The sequence below is a fragment of the Crocodylus siamensis genome, chromosome 4, assembly GCF_052110815.1.
Source record: "Crocodylus siamensis isolate JL-2025a chromosome 4, ASM5211081v1, whole genome shotgun sequence".
NCBI classification, from domain to species: domain Eukaryota; kingdom Metazoa; phylum Chordata; order Crocodylia; family Crocodylidae; genus Crocodylus; species Crocodylus siamensis.
This window is the reverse complement of record NC_143398.1, coordinates 165,257,150-165,270,420: the sequence shown is the minus strand read 5'-3', so window position 1 is coordinate 165,270,420 and position 13,271 is coordinate 165,257,150. Positions and strand designations below refer to the sequence as shown.

Sequence of the window (13,271 nt, the reverse complement as noted above, 5' to 3'; positions counted from 1 at the left end):
CATAGAGCTAAATGAGTACATAGTACTTACTGTCTGCTCCTCCTTATTCCCAGCTGTTGACCTTAATGGAAAGATAGCTAAAAATACATGAAAATCATTTCCCCAAGGGGCTTTCCTAATATTCCTTTTCCATGTAGTTAACTGCTGGAGTTGCAATAGGAAAGCTGCATCAAGGGAGGTTGTCAGCAAAGCCCAAAATCAAGGTGAATGTAATCTCCAGTATATTTTCTGTAATAAGATATGGACCCCAGTGTGAACAGTTTTGGAATGCCTGTTGCAAATAAAAAAAACCTAATTAGATATTAGTTACAGAATGCTACTGAAGACCAGAAATGTAATGTCTACAACTCATCCCTGGTCCTCTTGGGAAGAATGTTTATGAGCACACGCCAGTGACCTGTTCCTGCTCCAACCCAGATATGATGTGGGAGTGCCCCACATAGTTGCTCTCAAGCATGCTGGAATCAGACGTTTCAAAAGCAGCTATGTGGGGCATCCCTGGAGCAGTCCCAGTGCCATACTTCCCTGTTTTAATTTGCCTGAGCAAAAACAAGAGGGGCAAAGCATGCTTGAGAGGGTCTCTCCACAAAAGTACTGAGGATATAGTGTAGCTCTACGTTAACTATCCAATGAACATGGTCTCCCCTACTTGTACACGATGCAAAAATAAGTTTTATGTTAATACTGCATCACTGAATATTGGAAAATAAAGGGTCTAGCACACACAAAGCTCCAACAATCCATTTGACTCTTGGCATTTGACCAATTAATAACTGCTACCCCATCATTGCTATTTTCTGGGTATCATTAAGACAGGAAATAGATTTCCTCCTCTAATTAGCTTTACAAAACAAAGAAAAGAAACAGAAAATCTCAGTACTGTGGTGCTGGCACAAAGTACAAGGTGTTCTGTTATGCCCAGGACTCACCACAGAGCACATTAAGCATGATCACCAATTGGTCTTTCTATGCAGAAAGATTTCTGGAGAGTATCAACGAAAATCAGAAGCAGAAGGAAATGACAAAAATAGCAGCTACCCCAGAGGACAAAATAGTAACATAGAGAAAACTTTGGTTCAAAAGCATCTTAGAAATGTTTAGGTGGGTTGAAGCAGTAATGCATTCCAAGGTTAAAAATGGAGCTCCTTTTGGCACCATATAACGGCAGAGAGAGCAGTTTTCTGTACAACAGCCACTCTTGTCTACTCTTCCAGCTGGTGAAAAGACACTATTTTGGTGTCAGCTGTTTGACTATGATAGGACAATTCAGGAAAACATGGTAAATCATTACAAGAAAAACAGAGGGTGGGAACAACCAAAACACCCAGTCCATCACAGCCTTTAGTTAAATCCAAATGAAGAAGGGATAGAAACCATCACTATCCGAAACCAAAATGAAATCCTGAAGTGTGAAATAGCATGAAGGAAAAACAACCCACATTTAGCTCAAAACTGCAATACTTAAAAACAAAATGTAGCGCTATTTCAGGGAAAAACAATTATCAATTTTATTTCCTAACACTGAAAAGTTAACTTCTGTTGAGGAAAACTGTACACACACACACACACGTATGTATACATATCATCCCCCCCACCCCTCCTGCGCGTGTGCGTGCGTACATAAGTGGGTAGCGGTGTCCCGCAGGGGTCAGTGTTTGGTCCAGTACTTTTCAACATCTTTATTAACTATTTGGATGTGGGGGGGAAGAGCTCACTGGTCAAGTTTGCAGATGACACCAAAGATAGGCAACAGATACAGGCAAACCTAAACAGGCTAGCAAACTGGGTGGATCAGTACTTGATGAAGTTCAATACCAAGAAATGTAAAGTTCTCCACCTAGGGATGAGCAACCCCCAACACACCTACAGGGTTGGCAGCACCAAACTGATTAGCACCATGAATAAAAGGGTCCTGGGGGTAATAATAGACCACAGTATGAATTTGAGTTGGCAGTGCGATGCTGTAGCCAGTAGGGCAAATAATACTCTGGCATGCATCAATCGACGCATTTACAGCAAAACCACGGAGGTGATTCCTCCACTCTGTTCAGTACGGGTGAGACCGTAACTAGAGTGCTGCATCCAGTTCTGGGCACCACACTTTAACAAGGACATGGACTAGCTTGAGAGAGTCCAAAGAAGAGCCACCTGTATGATCAGAGTCTTAAAAGGCAAGCATATGAGAAAAGGCGGAGGGATCCGGGACTCTTCAGCCTGAGAAAAGCAAGGCTGAGAGGGGACCTGGTAGCAGCTTACCACTATGCTAGGGGAGTACATCAAGGGCTCAGTGAGCAACTGTTCACCAGGGCACCCAGGGAAAAACCAGAAGTAATGGCCACAAACTCCTGGAAGATTAAGGCTCAACATTATGAAAAACTTCTTCACAGTCAGGTGTCCACACTACACAACCTCCGGAAAGAGCTTATTCCACAATCACCTACCCTGGAAATCTTCAAGAGGAGACTAGACAGTCACCTTGCTGGAGTTACCTGACCCCCAGTTATCTTTCCTGCTTGGTGCAGGGAGCTGGACCGGATGATCTTCCAAGGTCCCCTCTGGTCCCCTCTACACACACAAACACACACACACACACACGCTAATATTATAAAAGCCTACGTATGTCTTTCTGTCTGTAATGCTTTATTCATGCTCTGATTGGCTGTCTCAGTAGCCAATCAGAGTGCCCTACATGGACGGGGCAGACAGTGGAGTGGGGTCTGAGGGGCCAGAGGGGACAAAAAGTATTCCACGATGAAGCTATGACAAAGTAATTTTTGGTAAATTTCACAACAGAATTCATGGAATGGTCACCAAGCACGCTTGTTATATGCTTACAAGCAACTAAACAATAACCATACTAATTGCATTTTCCTACTGTGAAACACTGCCCCACGTGAGCTATGGATTGGAGAGCTAATGACTTTCATTCTTTCCAAATGGTCAACACCCCTGACTGAAATACATCTTCCATGATCCAGTGTACTCCTTCCCTTTTCTGGAGTGACATGATGCAGTGTGGGATGACTGGAGGACAGACCAGACCCACCTCACAAAATGCTTGGTGTCCACATGTAACACATACCTGGTTCACAGTACACTGGTACAAAAGAATAACTGGCTTTCCAGGTATATTTTACAACTGTTCCAGGAGGCTTTAAACCAGTATAATAGGCTTGTATGTCTGCCCATTTCAGGTTTAAAATGCATACAGACCAGTCTACATGTGTCCATGTTATAGTAAAGCACTGTCTGTAAGCTGCTAAGGTAAAGATTGCAAACTTTTTAGCTGCTCAAACTGAACATAAAGAACAGGTTCATTTAAAACAAACAAGATTCCACCCCCCAACAATTATAAAGCAAGTACTTAGCATATCACTACTAAAAATTCAATCTTCACATCTGTGGAAATGCTGTACCAGCTTTTACCAAAAGAATTATCTCTGTAAACAACATATTCCAAAGAGTAATTGGAAAATATTTTTTAAATCTAATGTTGGCTTAGAAATGGCAATTAAAGGGTTGTTGTTTGGGAATTGGCTTATAGATATGGATATATACATTATAATGGTTCAAGATGGGCATCAGGGATTAACTGATTTCTAAAGAGCTTGGGTCTCATGCATAAAGTTACTCACAGCCCTGGAAGCAGACAGGCTGTCTAACACAAGGCCAACAGATGGACACATGGCCTGAGAACTCTGAGGAGGAATGCCATAACACAAGATCATAGCCTTCAAGCAAACAGGCTGTCTAACACAACAAGGACATACAGTCTGGGAACCTAGGGGGGATGTACCATACTGCCTATAACACGAGGTAAGTGCCACCAGCTAACAAGGCCCAAAGCAGGGGGGGCTGGGAGGGGTGAGTCCAGGTTTTGGGGGAACAGACCAAATTAGGGGAAGGCTTGGAAGACTGTGTGGATGTGTGACCACAGAGAGATAATCAACCAGCAAATAGCCATGGATGAAGTCATCAGAAGTCATCAAGAGGGAAGGAGAACACAAAAGCAGAGACTTGAGAGTAAGAAAGGGTCTCACCCCAGGTCCCTTTCTCTCCATCTCGCCCTGTCCCTCCCCATCCCTTCTCCTCCCTGTCCCAGTCCCTGGGAAGGGTCCCCAACACCATGGATAAAGGGCAAACACCAGCAGCCCATCTCATCCACCCCACTGGAGGGGGGGTGTGGGCCTCTGCATCCCACCTCCAGAATCCTGACATCTGACACCTAAGAAACAGCCTCAGTGTGAAGACTGCACCCTGTCCATGTACTTTGACTCAGATGACAGCCCTAGGATTTGGTAGATATATGGCATTGCTTAATTGTTTGTAATGTTTCTTTTCTGTTATCACTGTGTATCAATAAATTTGCCTATTATCAAATGGAAAGGTCATGGACAGTCTGAGGGATAAGGCCTCAGGGTCCTAAATCCAAAGCCAATATCTAATATTAGCTGAGGGGGTTTTAGTCATAATTTTGTAATCACAAGTCAAAAATACAATAGGCACTTCAACCTAAAGTTGTTCTTAGGGCTATGTGAAATGGCTGTATTTCAATTTAGTTTCTGATCCGGCCATTTCAGAGGACAGTGATTCGTTTCGGTGTTTCGGACCACTGTCCTGGTTCGTACCTCCGAATCTGTTTCAAATAGGCTGCAAGGGAAGCTTTGCACAGCCCTACCCAGCTGGGCAAAGCTTGGTCCAGGGGCTGCAGGGCCCGAGTGGGGAGCAGGATGGGGCCATGGGTGGCTCGTCCAGGGGAGCGGGAGGGCCGTTGCCCTCTGAGCAGGTGAGGAGACCCCCACACAGACCTCTGATCCCTGTTGCGCCAGGTCACAGGGCAGGGAAGCAGCACAGAACAGCGAGCAAGCCTGCTGGTCCCTGCCATGCAACTCTGTTCCTCAGGTAGCAGAGATCCACACCACGGGTCTCCTTGCTGCCGCTGCCCACCCCGTGCTGCCCCAGCAACGTGGGACTGTGTGGAGTGGGCAGCAGTGGCAAGGAGACCCTGATGCAGATCTCTGCTCCTTGCAGAGCCAGGTTGTGGGGCAGGGATTCCCCAGCCCCCAGTTCGATTCTCCAACTCTCTGATCATTCCCTCGGCAATTCCCAGGGTGGCCTGAGCCCCCAGATCTGTGTGCTGGGTTTTAGCACGCTGCTGCTGCAGGCTGGGGCCAGCGGCAGCACTGCAGTCTTCCCGATGCTAAGCACAGGCTGTGCCAACCAGCTGCCACTGGCCCCAACCCGCAGCGACAGCTTGCTGAAATTTTGCATGCAGATCAGGGGCCTGCAACCCTTGGAAAGAGCTGGGGAAATTATCAGAGCACTGGGGAATCAAACTGAGAGCTAGATGTCAATATCAGAGAAGTACTTCCCCTCCTCTTTCCCCTCCCTCTTCTTCATTTTTGTTTCCATGCAAGCCCAGCTCCAAAACTTCGAAATTCTCCGAAACATTTCCAGAATGTTTCGGAGCCTTCCGTTTCGATTCAGATTTGGCGTTTCAGGTGCCGAAACGGCCCAAAACATCTCCAAAATAAAATAGCTGCTGAAACATTGCACAGCCCTAGTAGTTCTTTCATTAAGAAACTTTTTGGTCTTTGCTTTAAGACAGGTGAGTAGCTATAATGAATCTCACTTATTATTTGAATGGAGGGCAAGCTAGCTTCAAATTATGTTCATCCCACTGCAACTTAAACAAAGCACTAGGATTTTTAAAAAGGAATTTTGAATTTAAAAATCAACAGCTATGGAAAAAAACAGATTTCACCAGTTATCCATTTATTTCTACTAAATATGCAATATTTGTAATTTTTACATAATTTTATGTGGGTCATAAAAATAGCCAAAAATAGACTGCCTGAGTTACTTTGCAAGGACTTCCTCTAAGCCCCTTTATTTTATAGTTAAGACAAAAAACTAACAAAGGAATGCCAGAATGGTCTTTGTAACAAAAGCATTTATTAAATGAAGTGAAAATGGCTTCCTTCTTCAGTGGGGAAAATAACTTCTCACGAGCTGGTAAAGCTTTACCCTTTCAATTGTAAATAGAGCAGAGATGCCATAGATGCTTATGGGAAATGCAAAACAGAAGAGTGGATTAGTCCTTGACATGATGTGCGCAGCTGTCAACATATCAGTTATATGTAAAAGAATTATATGAAGAGTGTTGGTCTTTCTAAATAAAGTGGTATAAATCCTGTTGCTGTGACATTTAAATCTAAACTAGGGAAAAAATAGCCCTCAAACCAGAAGGCAGGGCAAGGTGACACATTATAAATAGGGAAGGTGGGGGTCAGACTGAGATAGAGAGTGAAAAAAGCAAGTAAGTCCCACCCTGCCAGCGTCTCACTCAACCTATCCCTGCTCCTGCCTCTGCGGCACTATCCCCCACCGTGGGGGCCTCAATCTAGCCCCTCCCCTACGGACTGACCTGCTGGGCTGGGGTGTGCACATACAAGCACGTGGGCACTCAGCGCCCCCCATCCCAGCCTCAGATTGACTCCAGGAGGCTCTGAGATCTACTGGTGAATCGAGATCCACTGCTCTAACATTACCATGGCATTTATCATAAGGGGGTCTTTCCCTGCTGTCTGTGCACAAATGCCTATTTTGCTATTTTACAGCTGTTCCCTTCACTCAGAAGCATCTTTCAGGGGTGCTGCATGTAAATGCAATAGCTGTAAAACAATTTGAGATTTCGTAACATGAAAAATTCATGTATTCACCCACTAAACAATTACTTATTTCAGCTTGCAACACACACTGACTTCCAAGATCAAAGCAAAAATATCTTTAAAAAAAGAAGAAAGAAAGAAAAGGAAATTCTGGCACACTATTACAGCAAAGCTTTGATATCAATGACAGTCACACTGTAATACACAGGTTTCAGAGGAAGATACTTCCATATATAGTTTGAATCCTTTGTTTCTGATTTTTTCATGTTTTTAAAAATGTTTGCAGCTTTGGTAATATTGTACTGAATTTAAAAGAATAAATAAGTAACAAAACTAAACTAAACCAGAATTAGGTCACTAGACTAGTCCAGTGATTCTCAACCAGGATGCCAAGGCACCCTGGGATGCTGCCAGATCTTTGGTAGGAGGTAAGTGAGGTATGAGGAGATAAGGAGATAAACTAAACAGATACACCAGGCTCAGGCTTGTCCCTGCCTGGACAATCCCCCCGACCTACTGCCTAGCCACTGTGCAAGGAAAGCACTAATACATATATGAGTTTTGAAATTGGGTGCCACTCAGTTCACAAAAGTTCTGGAGGGGTGCCTCAAGTCCACCAAGTCCATGTGCCTTGTATCCAGAAAAGTTGAGAACTGCTTGAGTAGTCAATCTGGACTCAACACCAGAAAGATTATGAAGCAGGCCATCAAAGAGTCTTTCTACGTACCTGAAGGAAAACAAGGGGGTTAGGATGGCACAGGCACTAAGGGTCACAACTGATAGCCTAAGACGTCGCAAGTTCAAGGCCATAGCAGAAGTGTTTACAGTACAGCCCATCAGATTCCAATGAAATCTGTAAATTCTGCTTAATACCTTGTCACAAGGACATGAAAAGCAAGGAAGGACAGCAAAACTAAAAGATGATGGAAGTGGCTGAGATCATTTCAGAGCCATTTACTATCCTCTCTGAGAACTTGTGGAGATTAGATGATTCTAAAAGAACAAATATAGTGCCCATCCTTGAAGAAGGAAGGTCTAGCAAATTACAGGTCAATCAGCCTGACCTCAACACCCTGAATAATCATGGAGCCAGTTCTCAAAGAATTTATTGTAAAGCACTTTCTTAGAGAATAAGGTGATCAAGAACAGCCAGCACTGATTCACCAATTTTGGGAAGACTGCAGCCCCCCTGTAGCTCCCTCCCAGCACCACCACCACCTACCCTGAACACAGCCTGGCCCAGACCCTGGTAGGAAGAGCCCCACCACAGCCCCGGCCACAGTGAGCCCTGCCCTGTGCAGATCCATGGGTATATGTCCCCCCATGCTCTCCTGGAGTGTGCACAGCAGCAAAAACTGCCCTCTCCCTTCCTCCACCCCCTGGATGAGCCATGGCTCCGTCCTGCATGCTGCACCACCCCAGCTGGGCAGCATCTGCCCGAGCCCCACCCCTCCCACACTGCAAGGACCTCGATCTATGCTCCCACATACACCTCTTCCCTTCCACCACAACAAATTTACCAGCCAGACGCTGCCCTTCAATCTGCTGAGCTGCATATCAGAAACTGGATCGGTATCAACCATTATGCCTCCTTAAAAATCAGCTATCGGTATCAGCCCCAAAAATTTCTATTCGTGCACCCCTAGTTTTTGACACTCTCCCATGTCATTCTAATTAACAAACTAAGGAAAAGCAGCCTAAATGAAGGTACTGTACGGCAGATGCATAACTGGTTGGATCATCATGCTCACTGAGCATCAATGGTTAAACATCCAGTTGTGTGGAGGTATCAAGGGGGTGGTCCCCAGGGGTCTGTTCTGGGTATGGTACTGTTTAACATCTTCATTAAAGATTGGGATGATGAAATTGAGTGCACACTTAGCAGATTGGTGTATTGCACCAAATTGGGTATAGACGCAGACACTCTAGAGGGCAGGGATAGGATCCAGAATAACCTGGATTAACTGGAGAAATGGTACAAAATCATCAGATTAGATTCAGCAAGGAAAATTGCAAAGTCCTGCATTAGGGACAGAATAATTGCATGCACAAATACAGATGGGCTAGGCAGCAATACTGCAGAGAAGGACCTTGGGACCACAAAGCCTGAATAAGAGCTAACAGCATGTTCTTGTTGCAAAAAAGTCAATAGCATGCTGGATTGTATCAACATTTGTCACTTGCAAAACAAGAGAGAAGCAATTTCTTCTGTTCTACTCAGCACTAGTGAGGCCTCACCTGGAGTTGTGTGTCCAGTTTTGGGCCCCACACTTCAAGAAGGATGTAGACAGATTGGAAAGAGTCAAGCATAGAGCAACAAAAATTATTTGGGGCCTGGAAAGAAAGACTTATGAGGAAAGCCTGAAAGAATAAGGGCTATTTAGCCTGGAGAAGAAAAGACTGCGGTGGGTTTTGATAACAGTCTTCAAATACCTGAAATGTGGTTAAAGAGGATGGTGATGGGCTTTTATCTGTGCCCATAAGGGATAGAAGCAAAGGCCTCAAGCTACAGCAGAGGAAATTTACATTGGAGACTGGGAGGAACTTTGATCGTGGGGGTGGTAAAGCATTGGAACAGGCGTCCTAGGGAAGCTGCAGAATCTTCATCCTTGGAAATTCAAGAGTAGGCTGGATAGACTCTTAGCTGGGATGGTCTAGTCAGGGATGATCTTGCCTTGAGCAGGGGGCTGGACTAAATGACCTTGTGAGGTCCCTTCCAGCCCTGCTTTCTTAGGATCTTATGATGCAAGACAAAACAGAATGAATTCGTAGCTTTTGTTATCAGCTGCATATTAGCAATATCACTATATATTATTTGTAAGCTAATATGTTCATTAAAATTTTATTATTTATGATATATTGCTAACTTATTTTGCCTTCTGACCTAAGAAGTATTTGAAGGTTCAATATTTTCTTGCAAAATCAGTGCTGAAGATATCACCAAAACCTCAAATAGGACCTGATCCAAGACCCTTTCAGACAATTTCCATTGACTCAATGAGCATTAGAACAGAATCATAGTGCACAGAGCATGAAAAGCTTCATTCCCTGCATTCATTATACAGACAAAGATCTCAACTGTGGTACAGTTAAACACTCACAATTTCTTCATGAGTCTAATAATACTCTATTTTTCTGAAAGCCCCAGCTCCTGGAGTTGTGTGATTACATAACCTCAGCTTTCATTTAAAAAAGGGGGGGGGCACACATGGAGGAGGAGAGGGAGTTTCAAGCCCACATGACTACAAAGAAAAGCTTGAAAACATAACCCCTAAAGATTTAAAAAAAATAAAAAAAGAGAGAGAGAAACAAAAGAAAGCAAACGAACTCAATATGTATTATTTTCATACTGTTTGTTTTAATCAGACTTATGATATTCCAATATATGAGGCTGGAAACACTACCATAGCAAGAAAAACACAAAACACTAAGCTGAGTTCCTGGCAGCTACATAAAGTAAAAACCGTTTTAAAAAAATATTTAGTTATGTTTAGCAGTTTTAAGGACAAATTCAGTTAAACAGAAATTTAGTTCGTGCTTTCTACGAAACCAATTCCAGAAAGCAAGTCTATAGAATCACCCTTACTATGTTAATGTTGCCCCTATATGCACACATTTCTTTTACAATATAATCACTACTACTATTCCACTTTTCACAATTACTGCAAAAATATTTATTTTAGCAACCTATAAAGTGCTGTAATATATACATTTCTGTTAATGAAAACAAGCGTTTGTTAACACCATTTCCTGGTTGAACAGAAAATCTTTTGTTTACCTACTTTTATCATTACCAGTCCAAACCCAACCTCCAAAGAAGAGGATGATGAGAGCTGGTCAAGCAATATTGTGGTTGAACAAGGGGATGAACTTATTTTAAAAAAGGTCTGGGAGCTCAGCTAAGTTCTATCCTCACACCAAACACAACAATGAGCAGGTCTGTACTTTGACATACCTAGTGGGAAGCGTCTCAAAGTCCACATCCAGAAACTGTTCATAGCTAGAAACAAAACTGTCCAACCAGAGCTTCAAGTAATCTGGGTCTTTCTGTAAAGAGAGAAAAATATTAAGAAAGTTTATACTGTATGCTTGTAGTCAGCATTGCATGAGAAATGGTCTCATCTACATGACAAAGTTGCTTATTTGAAAATTAACTTAAAAAAATTGATGAAAAGAAAAAAAGAGAACAATTTTAGTGCTAGAATAAACTGGCCTGCTGAAATTATCAGACATATTATACAGATGTAATTCCTTGGCATTAGGTAAAGATCCATCTTAGTACTTCTCTACATCCTGGAATCAATGCCAACCAAAATATTTCATATAGCCTCTTTATAACAAGTTTCAGTTACTCTCTAGAGGTTACCAACTTCCTAATAGAGGCTTAAAAAAAAAAAAAAAAAAAATCAACACACTTTTACAACAGGAAATAGATACAAGATTATATTTTGGAGTACAAAGTTCATTAGAATGCTTGCTGGCTTATTATTTTAAGCAATGTATTTGTCTTGTACATTATTCTGAACCAGGAAATAAGGTAAGATTTACGTTGCCCCATGTTCCAGCAATAACCAAGTAAAGAATGATATACTGTTTACAAGTGTATGTTTGCACTGTGCATGGCTGTGCCACTGAACATCACACTAAGGAGTGAAATCTATTAAGAACATGTTTTCCTGCAGTTTTCATAGTAGTACTTTATTTCCTTATCATACAGGAGGTCAACCCCATTATGAATTACTATCCTGTCAGAATCAACACTGCAGTGTGCAAGACATAATGGAACCTTAACAGACCCTACACTCAACTACAATTTAGACAAGACAAGCAAAGATCAAGGGTAAATCATAGGGACGTCTGAGCTCATATTATTTTAGTCCTAAATTACAAACAACAGCCAACCATTACTCATGCAATAGGGAGATGTCTTTGGGTTATGAAGATACCGGCTCCTTTGCTCTGTTGTTGCTACCACTGCTTCCACAGTTTCCCACTTTAGAAAGAGCATCTGCGCACTCAGGAAGTGCTAGTCTCCATGGACCCGGCTATTCTTTTCCCACACTTTCCTCACCCATATACGTGGCTTGAGTTTGTCTGCACTATGGACACAGTGAACCAAATGACTGTTTTCTTTTAGGATGTCTCCACTGTGTCCCTGCTATTGCCAGGGACATATTCTGGAGCATGTCCCACTCCCACAAGCCCAATTCAGAAATTCAGCAGTGAAGCCATTTTGGGGGTTTCCCCCAAAGCTGTCATCACAACATACCAGTGACCAAGATGCATATTTATCAGCAATGCCACCAAATTCCAGAATTTAGTGGCATTAGGTGCTTGCCCCTAAGTTGACTTCACCACTACATTTTGAGGTTTGATGGATAAGAATGGGAGCATGACCATGCCTAGACTCCTGGTGGCCCCGGGCAAACTTTTAGTACCAGATCCCCCTTCAGCAGAGATAATAATAATCAAAAAAATTACCATTTTCAGCCCCCCTTTCTGTCTGGGCCCCGGGCGGCCGCCCAGTTTGCCCATGCCTGTGTCCGGCCCTTAATGTGAATGAGTAAGTAAGGTAAGTTTTCAGCTTGTGCCCCGGCAGTGGCAGGAACACAGGACAAACCTACCTACAGTGACTTTAATTTAAAAGAACTTAAGTGACCTTAATAACTTACTCTGAGGTAAAAATATAAATTAAAAACCAGTGCTGCTCAACCTTTTGGCCTTGAGTAGCATGGGGCCAGTCCATGGGCTGGACTGAGCCCTGCACACCATAATCAGGCCCTGGAACCCAATGCTGTCCCCAGCCCTGCCCTACACGCTGGGTTTGGATCCTGGAGCCAGGGACCCAGAATCTCCTCCTCCCAAACCCCCACACCAAGATTGGGCCCCAGGCCCCAGTGCTGCCCCTGCCCAGCCCTGCACACTAGGATCAGGTGCCCAATCCAGCACACAGGGCTCAGAGCTCCTCATGGGTCTGGAAATTTGGCAGCAGGGGAATGGCACCACTTTCCCACCACCAAATTTCTGGATCCATGTCAGCCTTGTAGGCTAGATTATACCGTGCTGTAGGCTGGATGTTGCTTGCTGGTTAGGGGTTGAGCACCCCTGCTATGAACCAACACAGAGGACAAGTTGCTTATCAAAAACCAAGGACCACATGGAATTATTGTTTTTTCTTTTTTTTAGTATATTTAATTACATGCAATTAAACAACCACAAAGCATAAAACTGATTACATTCTAAGGGGGGGGGGGAATCTTCCGGAGATGGAATATGCTGCCAAGGGAAGTTATGGCATCTTTCATTGGAGGTTTTCGAGATGAGGCTAGATAGGCATTTATCAAAGCTGATTTAGGAACAAAGAACCTTGCACAAGTACAGAAGATTGGGAGATTGGACTAGATGACTGACAAGGTTCCTTCCTTTCAAGCCTATGATTCTACCTAGGAATATACATGTCTGCCACAACCTGCACAACAGCATGGGAGCAAAAAGTAAACTTCTGAACTATCAGAGAAACAAGCCTGTTTCAAGAATAGAAACAAAGAAGCTTAATGACCCATTTGACCGATTTCTCATTAGAGTGTGTATTAGTGACAT

The 13,271-nt window shown here is 43.3% G+C and overlaps 1 protein-coding gene across 1 annotated transcript in view; it reads right to left on the bottom strand.

Moving 5' to 3' along the window:
• NBEAL1 (neurobeachin like 1) overlaps positions 1-13,271 on the bottom strand; it is a 134,468-nt gene that overhangs the window by 104,076 nt on the left and 17,121 nt on the right. Inside the window, exon 3 of the mRNA XM_090044777.1 lies at positions 10,627-10,718. Coding sequence (XP_089900903.1) covers positions 10,627-10,718 — 92 coding nt within the window. The remainder of the gene's footprint in view (positions 1-10,626; positions 10,719-13,271) is intronic.